The sequence below is a fragment of the Coregonus lavaretus genome, assembly GCF_964263955.1.
Source record: "Coregonus lavaretus genome assembly, chromosome: 1".
Classification (NCBI taxonomy): domain Eukaryota; kingdom Metazoa; phylum Chordata; class Actinopteri; order Salmoniformes; family Salmonidae; genus Coregonus; species Coregonus lavaretus.
In genome coordinates, this window is record NC_139988.1 from 37,284,100 (window position 1) to 37,306,104 (window position 22,005).

The 22,005-nt window shown below is 42.2% G+C and overlaps 1 protein-coding gene across 1 annotated transcript in view; it reads right to left on the minus strand.

Annotated features, from left to right (window-relative positions):
• Positions 1–22,005, minus strand: part of LOC311130251 (AT-rich interactive domain-containing protein 5B-like) — a 77,611-nt gene that overhangs the window by 6,326 nt on the left and 49,280 nt on the right. Inside the window, exons 5-8 of the mRNA XM_084162955.1 lie at positions 15,462–15,592; positions 14,781–15,033; positions 10,163–10,215; positions 8,662–8,759 (exon numbers count right to left, since the gene is read on the minus strand). Coding sequence (XP_084019081.1) covers positions 8,662–8,759; positions 10,163–10,215; positions 14,781–15,033; positions 15,462–15,592 — 535 coding nt within the window. The remainder of the gene's footprint in view (positions 1–8,661; positions 8,760–10,162; positions 10,216–14,780; positions 15,034–15,461; positions 15,593–22,005) is intronic.

Here is a 22,005-nt window from a genome sequence, read left to right on the forward strand (position 1 = left end):
CAAAAAGCTCAATTTTAGTTTCATCTGACCAGAGTACCTTCTTCAATATGTTTGGGGAGTCTCCCACATGGCCCAGCTCTGTGAAGTGTACGGCTTAAAGTGGTTCTATGGACATGTCACGCCCTGACATATGGGACTCTGGTATGTTGAGTCAGGGTGTGGTGTTCTATGTTGTGTTTTCTATGTTGTCATTCTAGGATTGCATGTCTATGTTTGGCCAGGTGTGATTCCCAATCAGAGACAGCTGTCGCTCGTTGTCTCTGATTGGGGATCATACTTTGGCAGCCTATTGGTACTCGTTAGTTGTGGGATCTTGTTCCGTGAGTAGGCTTGTTTTGTGTTTTAGCCTTAGGACTTCACATTTCGTTGTTTTGTGGTTTTGTTAGTGTGTTTATCGGTGAAATAAACATGTACTCATTTCACGCTGCGCCTTGGTCTGACCCGTCCTTCAACGAACGTGACAGAAGATCCCACCAAACACGGACCAAGCAGCGTGCCCAGGAGCAGACAGCCTGGACATGGGAGGAGATCCTGGACGGAAAGGGATCCTGGACATGGGAGGAGATTCAGGCTGGGATGGATCGCCGTCCTTGGGAGGAGACAGTGGAGGCCCGGTTTAGAGAGGAGCAACGGCAACACGGAGTGCGCCGGTCGAGGAGGAAGCCCGAGAAGCAGCCCCAATAAATTTTTTGGGGGGGGCACACAGGGTGGTTGGCGGAGCCTAGGTTCAGAGCAGAGCCAACTCCCCGTACTCACACTAGGAAGCGTGTGACTGGGCAGGCTCCGTGTTATGCGGAGCTACGTACTGTGTCGCCAGTACGCCGGCACAGTCCTGTAAGTCCTGTGCTAGCACCATGCACGTGCCGTGCGAAAATGGGCATCCAGCCAGGATGGGGTGTGCCGGCTCAACGCTCCTGGTCTCCAGTACGCCTCCTCGGTCCCGCATATCCTGCGCCGGTTCTACGTACTGTATCGCCAGTGCGCATGCACAGCCCAGTGCGTCCTGTGCTAATGCCACACACGTACTGTGCGGAAGTAGGGATCCAGCCAGGACGGGTTGTGCCAGCTCTCCGCTCCAGACCTCCAGTCCGCCTCCACAGTCCGGCCCGGCCCGTTCCTGCTCCCGCACCAAGCCAGTGGTGCATGTTCCCAGTCCGGTACGGCCCGTGCCTGCTCCCCGCACCAAGCCAATGGTGCATGTCGCCAGCCCGGTACGACCCGTACCTGCTCCCCGCACTAAGCCAGTGGTGTGTGTCCCCAGTCCGGCCCGGCACGTTCCTGCTCCCCACACCAAGCCAGTGGTGCGTGTTCCCAGTCCGGCCCGGCCTGTTTCTGCTCCTCGCACCAAGCCAGTGGTGCGTGTCGCCAGCCCGGTACGCCCCGTACCTGCACCAAGCTAGTGGTGCGTGTCGCCAGCCCGGTACGACCCATACCTGCTCCCCGCACCAAGCCAGGGGTGCGTGTTCCCAGTCCGGCCTGTTCCTGCTCCTCGCACCAAGCCAGTGGTGCGTGTCGCCAGTCCGGCCCGGCCCGTTCCTGCTCCTCGCACCAAGCCAGTGGTGTGTGTCGCCAGTCCGGCCCGGCCCGTTCCTGCTCCTCGCACCAAGCCAGTGGTGCGTGTCGCCAGTCCGGCCTGGCCGTTCCTGCTCCTCGCACCAAGCCAGTGGTGCGTGTTCCTAGTCCGGTCCGGCCCGTGCCTGCTCCTTGCACCAGACCAGTGGTGCGTGTGTCCAGTCCGGCACGGCCCGTGCCCGTGCCCGTTCCAGCTCCGGTCAGCAGCTCTACTCCGGAGCCAGAGCAGTCCGCTCCACCGGTGCCTAGTCCAGCTCCGGTCAGCGGCTCCAGTCCAGACCCAGACGTCAGCCCCTTTCCAGGTTCGAGGTCTCCCACACCAGGGTCCAGACAGGGCTTGGTACTTCGTGGGAGGAAGGAGAGGGGAAGCAGCGCGGCGAGGTCCAGACCAGACCAGGGGCGCAACAGGGAGGCGGAGAGTAAGTGGTCGTCCGGCCCCTACCCTGTTATGTAAAGTTTGTGCGGTCGGAGTCCGCTCCTTTGGGTGGGGGGGGGGGGGGTACTGTCACGCCCTGACTTATGGGACTCTGGTATGTTGAGTCAGGGTGTGGTGTTCTATGTTGTGTTTTCTATGTTGTCATTCTAGGATTGTATGTCTATGTTTGGCCGGGTGTGATTCCCAATCAGAGACAGCTGTCGCTCGTTGTCTCTGATTGGGGTTCATACTTAGGCAGCCTATTGGCACTCGTTAGTTGTGGGATCTTGTTCCGTGAGTAGGCTTGTTTTGTGTTTTAGCCTTAGGACTTCACGTTTCGTTGTTTTGTGGTTTTGTTAGTGTGTTTATCGGTGAAATAAACATGTACGCATTTCACGCTGCGCCTTGGTCTGACCCGTCCTTCAACGAACGTGACAGGACAGATACTCCAATCTCCGCTGTGGAGCTTTGCAGCTCCTTCAGGGTTATCTTTGGTCACTTTGTTGCCTCTCTGATTAATGCCCTCCTTACCTGGTCCGTGAGTTTTGGTGGGCGGCCCTCTCTTGGCAGGTTTGTTGTGGTGCCATATTCTTTCCACTTATTAATAATGGATTTAATGGTGCTCCGTGGAATGTTCAAAGTTTCTGATATTTTTTTTACAACCCAACCCTGATCTGTACTTCTCCACAACTTTGTCCCTGACCTGTTTGGAGAGCTCCTTGGTATTCATGGTGCCACTTGCTTGGTGGTGCCCCTTGCTTAGTGGTGTTGCAGACTCTGGGGCCTTTCGGAACAGGTGTATATATACACTGAGATCATGTGACAGATCATGTGCCACTTAGATTGCACACAGGTGGACTTTATTTAACTAATTATGTGACTTCTGAAGGTAATTGGTTGCACCAGATCTTATTTAGGGTCTTCATAGCAAAGGGGGTGAATACATCTGCACGCACCACTTTTCCGTTATTTATTTTTTAGAATTTTTTTCATTTCACTTCACCAGGTTGGACTATTTTGTGTATGTCCATTACATGAAATCCAAGTAAAAATCCATTTAAATTACAGGTTGTAATGCAACAAAATAGGGAAAACACCAAGAGAGATGAATACTTTTGCAAGGCACTGTACATGCTTGTGAATTGTTGCATTATTCAAGAGTGTAATATGGTTTGGTTGCACTATTCAATAGTGTGATATGTTTTAGAATAAACTTTTATGTTATTGTTGAATAGTTTGTGCTTACTGGCTAGTCGCTACTGTGATATTTACGGTCAATTTAAGATGCGGACCAAGAATGTCGCGTTGCCAGCCACAACGAAAGGTAAGGCAAGGATGTAATGTGAATTGAAAAGTAGAATTATCTTTCACCACCCTGCTCCTCAGACTCTCCTTCATACAGTATCTCATAGTGGGAATAGGCCTAAGAAAGAGAGTTTAAAACCTCTCTGCCAATAACATTTAGTTTTCCCCTCCCCACTCAGACCACTCCCTGACACTCCTGGCAAGATTCTTGCTTTAGAAACTGCTCTTTGCTAAGAAAGGTATTTTTGTTTCTTTTTGACCATTTTATTTGAAAACAATCACAGTAAGGTACTTAATTGTTACCGAGAAATTTGATATTGAGATCAAAACGGCTGCATTGGTTCAAGCGGCTCAGTGGGATATTTTTTCTTATTCTCAGAACCAAACTGCTGGCAGCAGAAAAACTCAATTTCATACAGCTGGCACCGGGCCCCAGGCCAAGAAAGGAAATGTACGATTAAATGTGACTTATTTGAAAGAGAGAGAAGGAGAAAAGAGACAGAGAGAGAGTAGAAAGACAGATGTTAATGGAGTGAAAAAAGTATTCACCATAAACCACTGCACCATTGAGAAATAATGTGGTGAACTCGACGTGACTTACTGTATAAATAGAGTAAAGAAAATAGTGAGCAATTTCATATACACTTACATTTCAAATCTGCAAAGATACTGTACCATCTGCTGTAAGAATGAATACCATGCTGAGTTTGGCGTCTAGCAATACCAATTACAAATCAGTATCTATCGGCAGACATGGATGAGAATGAAATAATCCTGCATTGAGTTTTAGGAGCTAGGCTACAGACGAACAGTTCCACAGTTCTATCAGATCAATTCACCCCTTGGGGATATGGATGTGGGTATGCAGACCCCTCATGATGAAATTCAATTTTGATATAGGGCAGGGCAACTTTGATGGGAGTACCGTCCATACTGGTGTGGTTGTCACACCTCAGTGGAACATTCTCCTTAAAATCCATGTTACATCACACCAATTGTTAAACTCAATATTCCAGACAGTCTTTTATTTTATTTATTATTATTTATTAAATTAACAAAAAGTAACAATGTTCTTTTAGCACGGCAGGGTGCTTGATTATTTTCTTCTCTGTTGCTGAACAGTTAACTATGAAAAGTCATTATAAATAGCACCCAGTGACTCTGTAAAAGACAGAGAATAAGTACAGGGAGAGCATATAACATTCTCCTGATCACATAATACAGCAATGATAATACAATATGACTTATGTAAGTAGTAATTTCCTGAAAGCAGGGGGCCGGGGAGAGTGTGCAATCGAGAGGCCATGAAAGGAATTCAGTCCACATGTGAAGGCAGCATGGAGGCTCTTTGCACAGTAATAGGCTACATTTATGTAAATATAGGGCTTTCTTATATAAATCCTTGGAGGAGTTCAAAGAAGGAAATTCCTCTCTGAGAAACACTTCTAGTTATGAATATCACAGGCAATTTCAAAATATCAAAATCAAATGCAACATACTTTCCTGCACACTAGAGGGCGGAAGGAGCACAACATGACATGGAAAAGTCAATGAGGGAATAACTCAATGAGGGAAGGAGAGCTTACATTTTTGTGAGGTCAATAAATACTTAACTTCCGCTCATGGCTATTCATCATTGAGCCTTTACATGAGCAGCTATTTTCTATGATGTTCATGGTACATTTGAGTACGTAACCGATCCACTAATAAAACATTGAAAAGTTAAATAGGCAAAAGAGACAGGGATTTCTCTTGCATATTGGAATGTAATTAGACTAAAGACATTTCTTAATATAATGTATTGTTGTAAGATTCTTTGGAAATCAATACAATTGTAATTCAGTGACATAGTCAATTAAACATGTCCGTCCCATTAAAATAATGGACTTACATGCCAAACAAGGAAATACATTTTTATCAACAATAAACTGGTCTGTCATCTGAGTTAAAGGGGATTGACCTGTGGAATCCAAGAAATGCCTAAGTCACCAAAGCAGTAGAAAACCACTGCAAGCTATTCCATTCAGCACTTTTCCTGGTGCTGAAATTAATTTGAGCTGGCGTTCTATTTAGTTCAGAGGTTTACTTAATGCGTTAACTGAACACTATTTTGGGATAGTTTTAATACAACCTCTTGAAGAGAAGCAGCATAACATCAAATCCATATTCATCACCAACTGTTATGATTAGGCGGCTTCAAAGAACTGGCAAAACAATAACTCCTGTCTGTACAAAAGCAAATACCAATCTTCAGAGCCGAGTCAGAGCGGGATAAACAGACATTGTTCCCTCAGTTTTGGAAAGACTTGGCTTCAAAGCCTCTCTTTTGTCGAAAGTCAACCACTTCAAGTGATCCTGCTTCACGCAGTTAAACAGGGCAGTGAAGGGCCTTTTGTCGAGTCTGGAAATAACAGATCTAAAAATGACCTTTACCATTCCCCCAAGGCTAAACCATATTCAACTGCACACAGCTAACCTTAATCATGACAGGTGTTGAGCAATGGATGGTAAGTGTTTGTATTAACTACTAGATATTATGTCTGTTGTTCACTGTGTAGAACATTATTTACATTTACGTCATTTAGCAGACACTCTTATATTATGTTCTTTGATCCAATCTCAACATTAGGAACAGATTTATAATAGTGAAAATAGTCTGTTCATCATTATATATCAACAACAATCACATTAACTGTTCCTAAGCCAAAGGCAATAATTTTTAAATAATACTGTGACTTATCAGTATTTCCAAATGTCTAACTCTGTAAGTATGACACATTTTGCAAGCCCCTAAATGCAAACACCAGGTTTAAAAGCCTAGTATATTTCATGTGGGTTAGTTATTTCTTTGTTGTCAGGTGAATGAGAGAGAGCAATCAAACGGCATTCATTTAAATGCTATCACAGCTGTAATCTGTCCAGTAGTTTTTTCCTATAGCTAGTCATTTTAGGCTCTTACAGCAATGTGCTTTTTTTAAACTCATGTTGTTAGATTTGTAACAAATAGACTTGAGTGTTGCATAGAGGAACAAGAAGCAACACCGAGTAAGAGCTGTGTTTAGGATTTAGTCTACTCTAACACGATCCACGGGGTGGCGACTGGCCAAGTTGTTCCAATTTGTCATGAGCCTATACACTGTGGGATGTATTTTCAATTTGAGGTGCAGTTTGAGTGAGTGCAGAGGCACACCAATACCTGGAGGAATGCATACAATAATCAATAATATAATCTGCAATGTATCCAATAGAAACTAACCCTGTATCCAAACCAAATAAATATTCACACTAGTGTGTACATGTGGTATTCATAAGATAAATAACTGACATTAGCTGGTATATTAACTAATATGAGTGAAATTGATTGTTCTTTGTTATACTCTGTACAACCTCTGAGATAAATATTCTCAATTGCCTCCACTGTTGCCATGGATATTCCCCCCTGCAATTACATACAAATGCCTATGCATGGCAGGCATTACATCTGCATTAACATAGGAACTATCAGAGTGACAACATGTATGGTATACATGTCATGTTTCTGTAGCAGTAGCAGCTCACACAAAGTGAGAGCTTAAATAACTAACGGCAGCAAAAAGGCATGACCTGTATAATCAACGAATCAGCATGAAGCGGCATGCAGGGAGAGAATGCAGCAGTCTATTTCAAGGTTATTGATGCCATCTTTTCATGACCTCATTTTTAATTCAGGGAGCAGAGCTCTGACAGCTAATCTTGGGAAACGGTTTAAATAAATATCATTAAAGCTTTCCCAGCTGGAGCTTTAGACCTTGGGTTGGACGTTAATTATAGATTGTTCCCTTTAAGCTAATGCACAGTAGAATGGCTGCAATGAGCAACTTTCCAAATGACAAGTACCTCAGGTTATCTTTTGTTCTGTTCATTCTGTGTTCTCTACTGCCTGCTGCTCAACACCATAAATACAGTCATTATTTCGATCTCTATCATTCAAAATAATGTCTCCAAGGCAACCGTTTCAGATGACTTCCATTAAAGAGGTAAATGGATAATGTGGATCATTTCAAATTACAGTCAGGGCTTGAGGACATTCAAAGTCCCAAACAAAAGACCAAGATCAGCATGTTCAGTTAATATAGTGCAATTACAACCAAATGTTTCCACTACTTGTAACTTAGGGGGGTAAATCAAAAGACGTTAGGATAAATGTTGCATGCTCTAGTTTAAAATTACTTATTGTGTTCTCAATGCTGAGTAATCATTAAGGGAAAACAAAAACGCCACCAGGGACCAAACATATACTTCACCAAATCAACAAACAGGGTCATTTATCATACACTTCCAAGGGAGAGAGAATAGCTTTGTTTGCTGAGCTAATACAATGAAGTTAATTGCCCTCCTAGCTGCTGGAATAGTGAGCCTCAGCTAAAATTCTCCTCCCCTGGCCTGTTTGTGTTCAGCTGAGATTTCCCGCTCTCTTTCTGACAGGGTGATATTCACTGCAGTGGGGATATTATTGGTTTGTATTGATTCAGCACAATTTCTCAGCTTTCTGTGGCTGTATTGAGAAAGGCCAGCGCAGCAGTCACACCTCACTGGTCCCCCCCAACCCCCTGTGCTGACACTGTCTATACCAGTCCTCCTACTCATGCAGGGTTGTGAAAGGGCATTTAAAAGGCAGAGCAAATACAGTCCCTTCTGGCTGCTCAGGAAGTTTAATTAAGCTGCAGTGCTATTTGGTATAATCTAACTGCTCAACCATATTCAAGTATCCAATTTTGTATGCACTCGTACATAGAGCATAGATAAACCTACACATATTGACTGAGCAATTCGGCCTGACTGTTTGTAATTGCTTAGATCTATACACATACTCATTATATGCATGCACAATATTGCTCTGCATGCCCTCTTTGACACGTACATCTGTTCCATAGCATTGCTTAGGCATGAAAATATCAGCCCGAGGGGGGTTCAGAGATGGCTAGCCGTAACAGGAAAGATTTATGAAAGAGAGGTTCTCGTATTAAGCACACAGCATTTGCCATTTGTTTAACCTTGAAAATATGTGTGTGCATGCATAATATCCTCAAGGCTCCCCAGGATCATATCCGTTTGCTGTTTGCTTTGGTTCAGACCCTCTCAATAGAAAAGGCTGGTTAGAGAGAGAAGTGTGACTGGTTTGGTGAATATAGCTGTGCTCTGTGTTAGTATGCATGGAGCAGCAGGGTGAGAGAGTCTGCGGTCATGGCTAAGGACATCATTTCAGGAATAGGAAGGAAGCCTTACTTCCCTAAACAGGGTTTACATACACCTGATACTGGGGCTGAGAGTAGCATTCCTCTTCCTCCACTGCATTAGGAAAATGGGACAGGGCTTTGTTAATAACTCACCTCTCGTAGTGTCTTCGTGTGCATGTAGCGGCACTTGTGCTTCCTGGGTTTCCACCCAGCTCATCATATACATTTTTCCACTGTCTGCGAACTGTGATCTGAGAGAGAGAGAGTAAGAAAGAAAGTGATTTTAATGATGCTGTATATAATGCTGTGATAACATCTTTATAGATACTAGTAATTTTCCCAGTGTGAGTGGTTAATACTAACAAAGTTATGAAGTGTGCCACAGAGACCATAAAGAATTGTGTATTTTAAGCCCATATTGGCTGGGCACCAATTGGTGTATGACACTGAAATAAAATACATCAAATCTAATCACCACTCTCTAATGCAAAACCATCTCCATAACATGCCACCAGCTGTAGCTGGCTACCGCCGTCTCTACCACAGCATGGGCAAAACAGGGAAAAGTACAGTACAGTGGTAGAGTTCATTAAAGACGTCCACATTCTTCCCATCCGAAACAATCCGGAACAGTTCGTGCATATATTATGATGACATTTTCTGACGTTTTTGTTCGTTTTGGTCTTCAGCAAGATTTTTTTCGGCTGTTCATGCACACAAAAAACTTGAGGCAAGCCGAAGTCGTAAACCGAAGTCGGTAGCCAAAGTCTACACACCTTTGTCGGTGATTGGTCAACAATATGGATTCTTCAATGAAGTGCTTGTTGTCATTCAACAAGAGACCAATCGTTTCCATGCAATTTTTTTCACTTGAGAAATAATGAACCAATGACGTTACTTAGATGCAAAATTGCGCGACTAAGAGCACCTCGGCAAAAACGTCAAAATTAACGACAGATTTCTTGAGTTATCTTAGATTTATTCTGACTATTTTGAGGAAGTACTAAGGCGTCTCAAGATGGACAAACACCTATTGCTGCTTTTTTCTCATTTTCAAGCGAAGGTCTTTTAAAGGAGTATGTGAGCACACTCATTCGTTCGAACCGAAGCATGCGGAAGGCTTAAGAGTGATGAGTTATACCATTAGATACATACTGTAACTACACAAACCAACCACATGGCTTCCTGCTCACAAAGACAGCAGCAGGCATGAAATATTGATAATCATCTGCAGATAAAAAGGCTTTAAAAGGAAACACATCCCGATTACATGACTAGTTTCCTGTTTATATTTTGCCGGCTCGTCTCTCTGTATGACTATATGTAACTAATGAACTAACCAACATTCACAATGCATTTACACTTCACATCAAAACACACATTTTGGAAACACTTCCCAAATTAGTACTGAACAAATGTGAGGTAGGCTGCCAAGTGAAAGGTCCCTGCTCTGCTGTCTCACTGTGTATAATAGTCAGCTTTATTTTAGCGCCTCAACATGGGAAGAAAATGACAGACGTCACAAATTTCCTTGACATGGGAGGGTAACATGTGTTTTCCACTTAGAGGGGGTTTACAACAACGGTATCATTTTGCGAAATGTGGGCCTGACCAAGATTGTGAAGTATGGTGCAGGACATATGCAAACACTTACCAACTCATATCCTCCGAGTTTCTGAGCAGCTTGAAACATAGTCCAAAGGTTTACTGTTAGAGGGACAACAAACAGGGAGATCAATGGTATTCAGTCAGATCAACAAATACAAAGATACTGTCACATACAGTACATTCGGAAAGTATTCAGACCTTCACCTTTTCCACATTTTCTTACGTTACAGCCTTATTCAAAAATTTATGAAATCGTTTTTATCTTTAGCAATCTACACACAATACCCCATAATGACAAAGCACAAACTGGTTTTTAGATATTTTTGCTAATGTATATAAAAAAACAAAACGGAAATATGACATTTCCATAAGTACTCAGACCCTTTACTCAGTACTTTGTTGAAGCACCTTTGGCAGCGATTACAGACTTGAGTCTTCTTGGGTATGACTCTACAAGCTTGGCACACCTGTATTTGGGGAGTTTCTGCCATTCGTCTCTGCAGATCCTCTCAAGCTCTGTCAGGTTGGATGGGGAGCGTCGCTGCACATCTATTTTCAGGTCTCTTCAGAGATGTTGGATCGGGTTCAAGTCCGGGCTCTGACTGAGCCACTCAAGGACATTCAGAGACTTGACCCGAAGCCACTCCTGCGTTGTCTTGGCCGTGTGCTTAGGGTCGTTGTCCTGCTGGAAGGTGAACCTTCGCCCCAGTCTGAGGTCCTGAGCAGGTTTTCATCAAGGGTCTCTCTGTACTTTGCTCCATTCATCTTTCCCTCGATCCTGACTAGTCTCTCAGTCCCTGCCGCTGAAAAACATCCCCACAGCATGATGCTGCTGCCACCACGCTTCACCGTAGGGATGGTATTGGCCAGATGATGAGCGGTGCCTGGTTTCCTCCAGACGTGATGCTTGGCATTCAGGCCAAAGTGTTCAATCTTGGTTTCATCAGACCAGAGAATCTTGTTTCTCATGGTCTGAGAGTCCTGTAGGTGCCTTTTGGCAAACTCCAAGTGGGCTTTCATGTGCCTTTTACTGAGGAGTGGCTTCCGTCTGGCCACTCTACCATAAAGGCCTGATTGGTGGTGTTCTCCCATCTCCACAGATTAACTCTGGAGCTCTGTCAGAGTGACCATCGGGTTCTTGGTCACCTCCCTGACCAAGTCCTTTCTCCCCCGATTGCTCAGTTTTTCCGGGCGGCCAGCTCTAGGAAGAGTCTTGGTGGTTCCAAACTTCTTATATTTAAGAATGATGGAGGCCACTGTGTTATTGGGGACCTTCAATGCTGCAGAAATGTTTTGGTACCCTTCCCAGATCTGTGCCTCAACACAATCCTGTCTCAGAGCTCTACAGACAATTCCTTCAACCTCATGGCTTGGTTTTTGCTCTGACATGGACTGTCAACTGTGGGACCTTATATAGACAGGTGTGTGCCTTTCCAAATCAAGTCTAATCAATTGAATTTACCACAGGTGGACTCCAATCAAGTTGTAGAAACATCTCAAGGATGATTAATGGAAACAGGATGCACCTGAGCTCAATTTCGAGTCTCATAGAAAATGAACTGAATATCTATGTGAATAAGGTATTTCTGTTATTTATTTGTAATACATTTGCAAAAATTTATAAAAACCTGTTTTCGCTTTGTCATTATGGGGTATTGTGTGTAGATTGATGAGAAAAAAACATATATTTTAGAATAAGGCTGTAACATAACAAAATGTGGAAAAAGTGAAAAAACTTTCCGAATGCACTGTACTACATAAAGTACTGTAGATACAGCCTGACACCTAGCTAGCTCTGTAACACTTCAGCTGAAGGGGATTTAAATAAACACCATTATGAGCATCAAGTATTACTTGACATGTTAGCACTTGTTACCAATGTTGGCACAAATGCCAATGCCATTTTGCATAGAATTTTACATGCAAAGATCCAATGACAGATGATATCACATGGATTAGAGGGGTTGTGTAGCATAGTGATTAGGCAGGTGATAAAAATCCAACAAAGACCCTTTCAGCTTGAAATCATTCCATCTCTGACAGTTTTTTCCCCGCAAACAATGAACCCACTTTATTGTGCGATTTTCCAAACAATGTCATTTGTATCTGCTTTCTGTTACATCATTGTAACATCATTTTTATATGAAGACCTATAAATAAGGAAGGCTCGCCTGGGGAGAAATCCATCAAAATTCAATCTTTGCGTACACAAAGGCTTGCATTTTTCAAAATGACATTTTCCTATCTCTGCATTTGACAGCATTGATTTTTCCTTTCTCCTCTTCCGTGGCTGTTGTCAATGAACAGGCAGAATAACAAAGGAAGCTGAGTGGGTTCTATTTGAACTGCAGAGTGGCATTGTGTTTTCAACTGGATAGCAGCTATGGCCTATTAATGGGGTTGTTATGCATAGACTGTAATTACCACAATAGCGAGCAGAATTAGGAAGGACAGAAAAGAGAAAGAAAATAAGAGAATACTTCTTTCTTAGATTATTTGCTGCCTGTTTTTTCTCTAATTCACTCTATTCAACAGGGCAATTATCACAGAGATAAGGATTGCAAAACAGACTAAACACAATGTAGACTAAAACAGACCCGTTCAAACAGGTAAATTATAAACAAGGCAAAAATAACCTCTCTAAAGGCAGCCTGAAATAATGTGCATCACCTCCCCCGCCCAACACACGCATACCAATTCCCTAACTCATTCTCCTATTTGCGACCAATGCCATTTAAAATGTGCAATGTAATGTCAAACTGTACCAACACTGACACACCCTCCCAGCCCCCTCATTGCACCATTTCCCCCTAATACTTCCATTGCACATTCAGAATGTGGTACCAACACTGGGAATAGTTGTTTACCCAAGTGAATGGAAGATAATGAAACCTATTTTTGTCATGTGGCTTTTCTTCCTCTGAAGTTCATTTATCTTACGTCCTGTGCAGCGAGCAGGCACACTGCTAAAGCTAAATAGAAGGCAAAGAAGACCCAAAGAAGCTTCCTTTCTGGTGGAACAGATAACAAACTTTGAGCCGGACCTATAGCCTTGCACTGTGTAGAATATGCCATTCAAATAAAAAGGGATAGATTGTGCTTTAGAGGAAGTGGAATTGGTAGCTCTGTGTGCATTTCAGAGCCAATGGTTTAAAGAAGAAGATGTAATTATATGGCTTCTGTTAACAATCACACAAAGCGTGTAAGAGGCACATTGAAAGAGGACAGGAATACATGTGTATTACTGTTCGACAATCCAGTGCTTTTAAAACAGTTGTTGGCTTAATTATAGACCACTCATGAAAGCAAATACCAAAAACACAATTTCCATAACAGGAAAGTTTTGCTTTGATACTTGAGGCTATTGCAGTGACTGAAAGGAATAATGAAAGCTGATTGCGTCTGAGCATATTTTGTAGTAGTTATGTTTTTTTAAACAGTCAAGTTGCCAAGGACGAGTATAAACTGCATTATTGGAGGCTTTAATGAGAAGAGTCTTGCTTGGTTTGTAATTCAGAACATGTACTGCATGTAAAACAGTTGGCGTTATGCCTCGATACAACCGATGCTTTGCTGTAGACTCAGTAACTACAGTATGCATGCATACTGAGTCACTATCATCTCAACCACATTGGCCTACTTAAGAACAGCATCTTTGGTGTGAAGATGACATCTCTTTCCAAATACATACATGGTGTTAATTGTGAACCACAGCTTACATTTGTATAGAGAGACTAACATGTAAAACAGCTCACGTCTTTTCGTATAGAGTTAATTTAACCACAATGACGCATGGTTGTGCCGAGAAAGAATATTGAATGACGGTTCTTGTATGGTTCTCTATATAAGACATAATCTTCCCTAGCATGTGAAACCTCATTGTTGTGAAGTGAAACAAATGACCTACATGAGAAGCGTTTGATCTGAGCGAGATGTGTTTCCCATACATGCGACGCTCTGACAGTGTAAGAAGAAGCGATATGGACCCACATATGATGCTTTTGACAGGACCTGGTGTGGGAAGATTATACAGTGGCTTGCGAAAGTATTCACCCCCCTTGGCATTTTTCAGAATTTGTTGCCTTACAACCTGGAATTAAAATGGATTTTTGGGAGGTTTGTATCATTTGATTTACACAACATGCCTACCACTTTGAAAGATGCAAAATATTTTTTATTTTGAAACAAACAACAAATAAAAAATAAATACAAAACTTGAGCATGCATAACTATTCACCCCCCCCCTTTGGGGCCTTTCAGAACAGGTGTATATATACTGAGATCATGTGACAGATCATGTGACACTTAAATAAAGTCCACCTGTGTGCAATCTAACTAATTATGTGACTTCTGAAGTAATTGGTTGCACCAGATCTTATTTAGGGGCTTCATAGCAAAGGGGGTGAATACATATTCAAGCACCACTGTTCCTTTATTTATTTTGTAGAATTTTTTTAACAAGTTATTTGTTTCATTTCACTTCACCAATTTTGACTATTTTGTGTATGTCCATTACATGAAATCCAAATAAAAAATCCATTTAAATTACAGGTTGTAATGCAACAAAATAGGAAAAACGCCAAGGGGGATGAATACTTTTGCAAGGCACTGTATATCCTATATTCGAAGCTTATATGAATATAAAAGAAAGATATTTCACTCACTCTGCTTAAACCCCAGGAAGGGGATCCTATCGATAGGTGTGTCCCTCTCTTTCATGTACTTGTATAGGGCTACTAGGAAGGCCTGCTCGTCTGCACCACTTTCCTTTGATGATTCCTCATCCTCTTCTTTCTCCGCCTTCTCCTGCTTCTCCTCCCTCTCCACCTTCTCCTCCACAGATGCCTTTTTACAGATCCTGGGTTTGGCCGTTGTGCCCTTGCTGGTGGGAACTGTTACCTTGCAGTTAGGTTTTACCTGTAGGAAATATAAGAGTGGGAGTTGAAAGATTTAACACTCAACGTGAAGTGGGGGCTATTTAATGAATGCATGATTCTGTCAAAAGGATTATCATATCACCCCATATAAATTGCGACCTTTAAATGTTTTATTAAACCAAAGTGAAATAAAGTGAAGTGAAAGGCGAAGGCACACAAAGATGGAGGAATTCAGATATGATGTCATTGTTTTAAACTACGGCTTGTGAGATGGTTTAATGTGCAAATAAATCAGCATAATCTACTTTTCTTTTTTTTGCCGTCTTGGAACTAGAATTGGGATAAAGTTTACTGTGCTAATGCAGATACAATACGAACTTAGCAAAATAGGTATTTGTGGTAAGTACGTGGGGGCCACCATCTTTATGCATGTCCGCTATTAAATAAAATGTTACGTGAGTGGTGTACCTTGGTGGGAGACTTGTTCTCTGGGGTGCTGGGTTCTTGGGGTCCCTGAGGCCCCTGACTGTGGCCCTGGGAGTCCCTTCGCTGGGACACTGACAGTTTCTTCTTCCGTGGCCGACCCTTCAGGTTAGGGGCTGAGAGTATGGGGACAAAACACATGCTGGTTAGTATCCTAGTGACAATGTTTCTGGGGAATGGAAGACACAACCACACACAGGGCCTAGGGAAGGAAGATAAGCAAGCTAATTCTTCTGGATTATTTGTGTAATAAGCATTTAGCAAATAAACATTTATTTTCTAGGTCACAGGAGTGTAGCATAAAAACTATGTAAACATCTGAATAACAATTCCAATCCTCTAAAGTTAAATCCATGAGAACATTAGGTAATGTTGTTGCACAACACATACACTGATCTAATCATTATTTCCATTCTTAGTTTCCTTGTAACTCGCTGATTTGAGATCTTTAACATTGTCAGTTATAAAACACATAAACCTGTCTGATTGGACTCCTTTGTTAGAGGTAGGCAGATAATTCCACAGTACACAAAGTATTTGAAAACCTCCAAAGTCTTTCTACGGCCACATTTTATGTCAACCACCAACTGTACTGTAACATCTTGGCAGACTGCCTTCCTCAGTAACAATAACAATGATAAACTAAAAGGAGAGACGAGGCACTCGATTTGAGCCAGGTTAAGTCAAGTAGTTCAGAGCGACATTCCGTGTGCAATGACAATTAAATCACGTCCAAGGTTAGAGGCAGCCAGGGGAATAATCTTTTGCCGGATCAAATTCTCATCATGGTTTGAAGAAAGAAAATGTTACAAAAACAAAGCCCAATGAAATCGAGGAGGAAGTAATTACAGTTGGTGAATGCTATAGTGACTCAATGACCTTTCACTTCACATTCTTTCCAAAACAGGCAGGAAAAAAGGCAAGGAAAATGACACCATGTTCTGTAATCAGCTTGGCAACTGCAAGTTTTCACAATACTTGGCCTGACTGTAATACAGGACAGTGCACTGTATTTTCTTTTTCTTTTCTTTCTTTCTCTCCCTCTATAAAGTTGAAGTCTTACAATACCCTGAAGTCCAATCCTTTGCGTAATGGATGACTCATGAATGTTAATACAAACAAGCTGACCTGAGCTCTACCTCATTGAGATTTGTTTTTCACCATGTGACATCAGTTTAAACAAGAGATTATATATCTAAAACAGGCCTATGTAGGAAAAAGTGCCTAAATAATACTCTCAGGGCTCTTTTTTTCAGCTGGCGTTAAGGTGGCACTAGTGTCAAACGCACATTAGTTTGCAATTTCATCATGTAAAAACTGGCGCATTTTCCAGCCCTAACGCCAGGTTCGGCCATTTACAGTGAGGGAAAAAAGTATTTGATCCCCTGCATATTTTGTACGTTTGCCCACTGACAAAGACATGATCAGTCTATAATTTTAATGGTAGGTTTATTTGAACAGTGAGAGACAGAATAGCAACAAAAAAATCCAGATAAACGCATGTCAAATATGTTATAAATTGATTTGCATTTTAATGAGGGAAATAAGTATTTGACCCCTCTGCAAAACATGACTTAGTACTTGGTGGCAAAACCCTTGTTGGCAATCACAGAGGTCAGACGTTTCTTGTAGTTGGCCACCAGTTTGCACACATCTCAGGAGGGATTTTGTCCCACTCCTCTTTGCAGATCTTCTCCAAGTCATTAAGGTTTCGAGCCTGACGTTTGGCAACTCGAACCTTCAGCTCCCTCCACAGATTTTCTATGGGATTAAGGTCTTGAGCCACTCCTTTCTTGCCTTGGCCGTGTGTTTTGGGTCATTGTCATGCTGGAATACTCATCCACAACCCATTTTCAATGCCCTGGCTGAGGGAAGGAGGTTCTCAGCCAAGATTTGACGGTACATGGCCCCGTCCATCGTCCCTTTGATGTGGTGAAGTTGTCCTGTCCCCTTAGCAGAAAAACACCCCCAAAGCATAATGTTTCCACCTCCATGTTTGACGGTGGGGATGGTGTTCTTGGGGTCATAGGCAGCATTCCTCCTCCTCCAAACACGGCGAGTTGAGTTGATGCCAAAGAGCTCGATTTTGGTCTCATCTGACCACAACACTTTCACCCAGTTCTCCTCTGAATCATTCAGATGTTCATTGGCAAACTTCAGACGGCCCTGTATATGTGCTTTCTTGAGCAGGGGGACCTTGCGGGCGCTGCAGGATTTCAGTCCTTCACGGCGTAGTGTGTTACCAATTGTTTTCTTGGTGACTATGGTCCCAGCTGCCTTGAGATCATTGACAAGATCCTCCCGTGTAGTTCTGGGCTGATTCCTCACCGTTCTCATGATCATTGCAACTCCACGAGGTGAGATCTTGCATGGAGCCCCAGGCCGAGGGAGATTGACAGTTATTTTGTGTTTCTTCCATTTGCGAATAATCGCACCAACTGTTGTCACCTTCTCACCAAGCTGCTTGGCGATGGTCTTGTAGCCCATTCCAGCCTTGTGTAGGTCTATAATCTTGTCCCTGACATCCTTGGAGAGCTCTTTGGTCTTGGCCATGGTGGAGAGTTTGGAATCTGATTGATTGATTGCTTCTGTGGACAGGTGTCTTTTATACAGGTAACAAGCTGAGATTAGGAGCACTCCCTTTAAGAGTGTGCTCCTAATCTCAGCTCGTTACCTGTATAAAAGACACCTGGGAGCCAGAAATCTTTCTGATTGAGAGGGGGTCAAATACTTATTTCCCTCATTAAAATGCAAATCAATTTATAACATTTTTGACATGCGTTTGTCTGGATTTTTTTGTTGTTATTCTGTCTCTCACTGTTCAAATAAACCTACCGTTAAAATTATAGACTGATCATTTCTTTGTCAGTGGGCAAATGTACAAAATCAGTAGGGGATCAAATACTTTTTTCCCCTCACTGTACCTGTCTTATATCAGCTCGTTGCGCTCAGATTGACAGGGTGGAAATATTTGAGGTGTGTCCTTAGAAACATGATCCAATGTGCTAATTTCTGGCAGCGCTGATGGGGATAATTAAAACCAACCAAAAGCTGGTTTTCGCGGTAACGCAGTTGGTTGTAGTATGAATGTTGACAGCGGAAACGCAGCCTATCCAGCCGTGACGCACACTGCCCATTTGCGCATAGAACAAGAGTAGCCTAATGTGCTTTTGATGCCTGTATACTGTTTTTCTCCATTTAGTTTTATTTGATAAAAAACCAAGCATAGCCTCCCCTCCTCTCAATTAAGGCTTTTTTTTGTCTGCCCAATGCAATCGCAAAGTAGTCAAGACTGTCGATAAAGGGTTTGGCTCCTGAGACCGCTAGGAAATAAATCTTAATCACCAAAGCTTTATTCAAATATCAAGTTTGAGAGGAGTTGCGTTTAGGACCTGCGTAAAACCCCCTCCTTGATGTAGGCTATGTGTCCATGCCCATCTTGAAACAAGAAATGAGAACCATAATACCGATGAACCTCGTATTTAGAAGTTATCTGTAACCTGTAAAAATTGGTTGCAACTTCTGGTGTGTGAATGTGATCTGATCTGTAAGATGGTTCCGATTATGTTCATAAAACATAGGCCTATTTGGGAGCAGTATAACGGTGAGTGGACATTCTCCCTTTCTCTTTATATTGGATCTTTGTCCAGCTACTAAAAGTTTGGATGTGCGTAAAACCCTCCATAGTCTGTGTATTTTTTTATATTAAATGCCCACGGGGAGAAATTATGTTGCCTGTAAGTGTGACATAGCTTACTTAAAACAAGTTGTTGCTTCATTTTGTTTAGAATTTGATTATAATTATTTGTTCTCTTTTTAGGCCTTATCAATAATGAACTTAATCTTGCTTATTGAGAATGTTTGGCATGTCCATGCTCAGCGATAATGCAATTCACAGTAGGCCTAGACCCTATATCAGTGTGAATGCTATTGAAGCCATGCAATTACTTAGAACAATGTGGACTGGGTTCAAGTTAACTATTTATCAAAGATAGGTCTACATTTTGTTATTTCGTTTCTGTAAGCCATTTAACAAACTATAACGGACTAACATTGGAATTGGAGTTGATTCCAAGGCAACACAAAAGAACGTAAATACACAACTTGAAGCAACCACATATTTCGCCATGAAACACCCACAACTTGTTTATTCATCAAAACCCAGCCCTTTCGCGCCAACGCCAACAAGTACGCCGATAATTGTAATAGTGAAAATAGCAAAAATATTTCTGACACACCCCTGAACCTATAGCGCTACCGTCTGCGCTTAGATTTACCACTGAGTTAGGTTTGTTCAAATAGAGCCCTCAATGTGGGCCTTTTTTAGAAACCCAATCCATAAGCTCATGACATTCAGCATGTACACTACCGTTCAAAAGTTTGGTTCACTTAGAAATGTCCTTGTTTTCGAAAGGAAAGCACATTTTTTGTCCATGAAAACAACATCAAATTGATCAGAAATACAGTGTAGACACTGTTAACGTTGTAAATGGCTATTGTAGCTGGAAACAGCTGATTTTTTATGGAATATCTACATAGGCGTACAGAGGCCCATTATCAGCAACCATCAGTCCTGTGTTCCAATGGCACGTTGTGTTTGCTAATCCAAGTTTATCATTTTAAAAGGCTAATTGATCATTAGAAAACCCTTTTGCAATTATGTTAGCACAGCTGGAAACTGTTGTGCTGATTAAAGAAGCAATAAAACTGGCCTTCTTGAAACTAGTTGAGTATCTGGAGCATCAGCAATTGTGGGTTCGATTACAGGTTAAAAATGGCCAGAAACAAATAACTTTCTTCTGAAACTCATCAGTCTATTCTTGTTCTGAGAAATGAAGGCTATTCCATGCGAGAAATTGCCAAGAAACTGAAGATCTCATACAACGCTGTGTACTACTCCCTTCACAGAACAGCTCAAACTTGCTCTAACCAGAATAGAAAGAGGAGTTGCAACTCTGCCTAGGTCAGCATCCCGGAGTCGCCTCTTCACTGTTGACGTTGAGACTGGTGTTTTGCGGGTACTATTTAATGAAGCTGCCAGTTGAGGACCTGTGAGGCGTCTGTTTCTCAAACTAGACACTCTAATGTATTTGTCCTCTTGCTCAGTTGTGCACCGGGTCCTCCAACTCCTCTTTCTATTCTGGAAATGTCTAAGTGACCCCAAACTTTTGAACGGTAGTGTAACTCAGAGGAGAGCATATTGTGTAATAACACGTTGTTTGCGGTGCACATTTCACAGATCAAATGCTACAGATGTGAAGACTGGGAGATAAATGTTACATGCCGTTTATGATGACTGTGGTTGAGATTCACCGATTTCCAGATAGTGGTTTTAGAAGTTTGTTTGATTTGCACAGCAGTGTATCCTGGATGGAGGGAGTTGACACTTGATTTAGAAACTGATAATGCAATTCACTCACAATTTATAACGCGTGATTTGGTTATAGTGCAAAAAAAAATTCTGGGGCACAATGAATCGTGTGTGTTAACTCCTCTGACTACATCAGATATTTGTCTTTGAGCTGATGCCATTGGTTTGACATGGATCTGCGGACATCTGTGCTAGTTTAAAAACATCAGAAAGCCCCCCCCACTTTCAGTATATCGACTTCAAATGAGCCTCAAGGTCAAGTTGAGGAATGTGAGGAATCATTTTATTATTCTGAGCCTGTATGCCACTGATCATGTTCCCTGATGGTAGTTACATAAGGAAACCTCCTCACAATAACACACAGGCATTAGGTCTGCTCTGGCTTTTTTGGGGTCACTGACCTGACTTAAGGTTGAATATGAAGGTTGCTGGTTCAAACCCCTAGAGGAATACACAGCTGTTTAAATGGCCAGCTGTAAAAAGTGGCAGAGATTTAGAGTGCAGGTCAAATGCATAAGTTACCTTGGATAAAAGCTTGCTCTCTTGGCAGAGGCAGACATAAAATCACACCCTGGGGAAAATCCATCATTTCTGTCATTGAGCATCACCCCAGAGGCATTAAAGTCACAATGAATTCAGCAGCGATACAAGCTGACAACTTGATATTTTGATGCAGTCCAATGCTCCTCTTAATGTCTGATAGTATTTTGTCTAAATTTCTACAATTCAATTAAGAACTAGCACTTCATTATCATTCCGTGGACACCACGTTTGAAAAAGTCATTAGACACCTCAGAATGGGTTCTGACATTCCACATCGACAGCGTGGCCACGGGATCTGCAGAACACGTCAGCAGGGGACGTTCATCTGACAGATTCCCTGGGATTATGCAGCAATGAATAAAAAACACTGTATAAAAGTGAAGAATAACATTCAACCTAAATACTACCTTAATGATGTATTGATAGTTTGAAATTATAGCTTTCATACACATACTGTACGATCTTGTTTTGAACCTAATGCACTATTTAAATCTGAGCTGGCATTGGTATATACTGTAGAGCGATGGTGCAATATAACACTAAAATGCTTCCTCGCTAAAATACAGTGCTGCTGCAACAACATCTTATGAAATGCTACTGTACTCAGTGAAATAA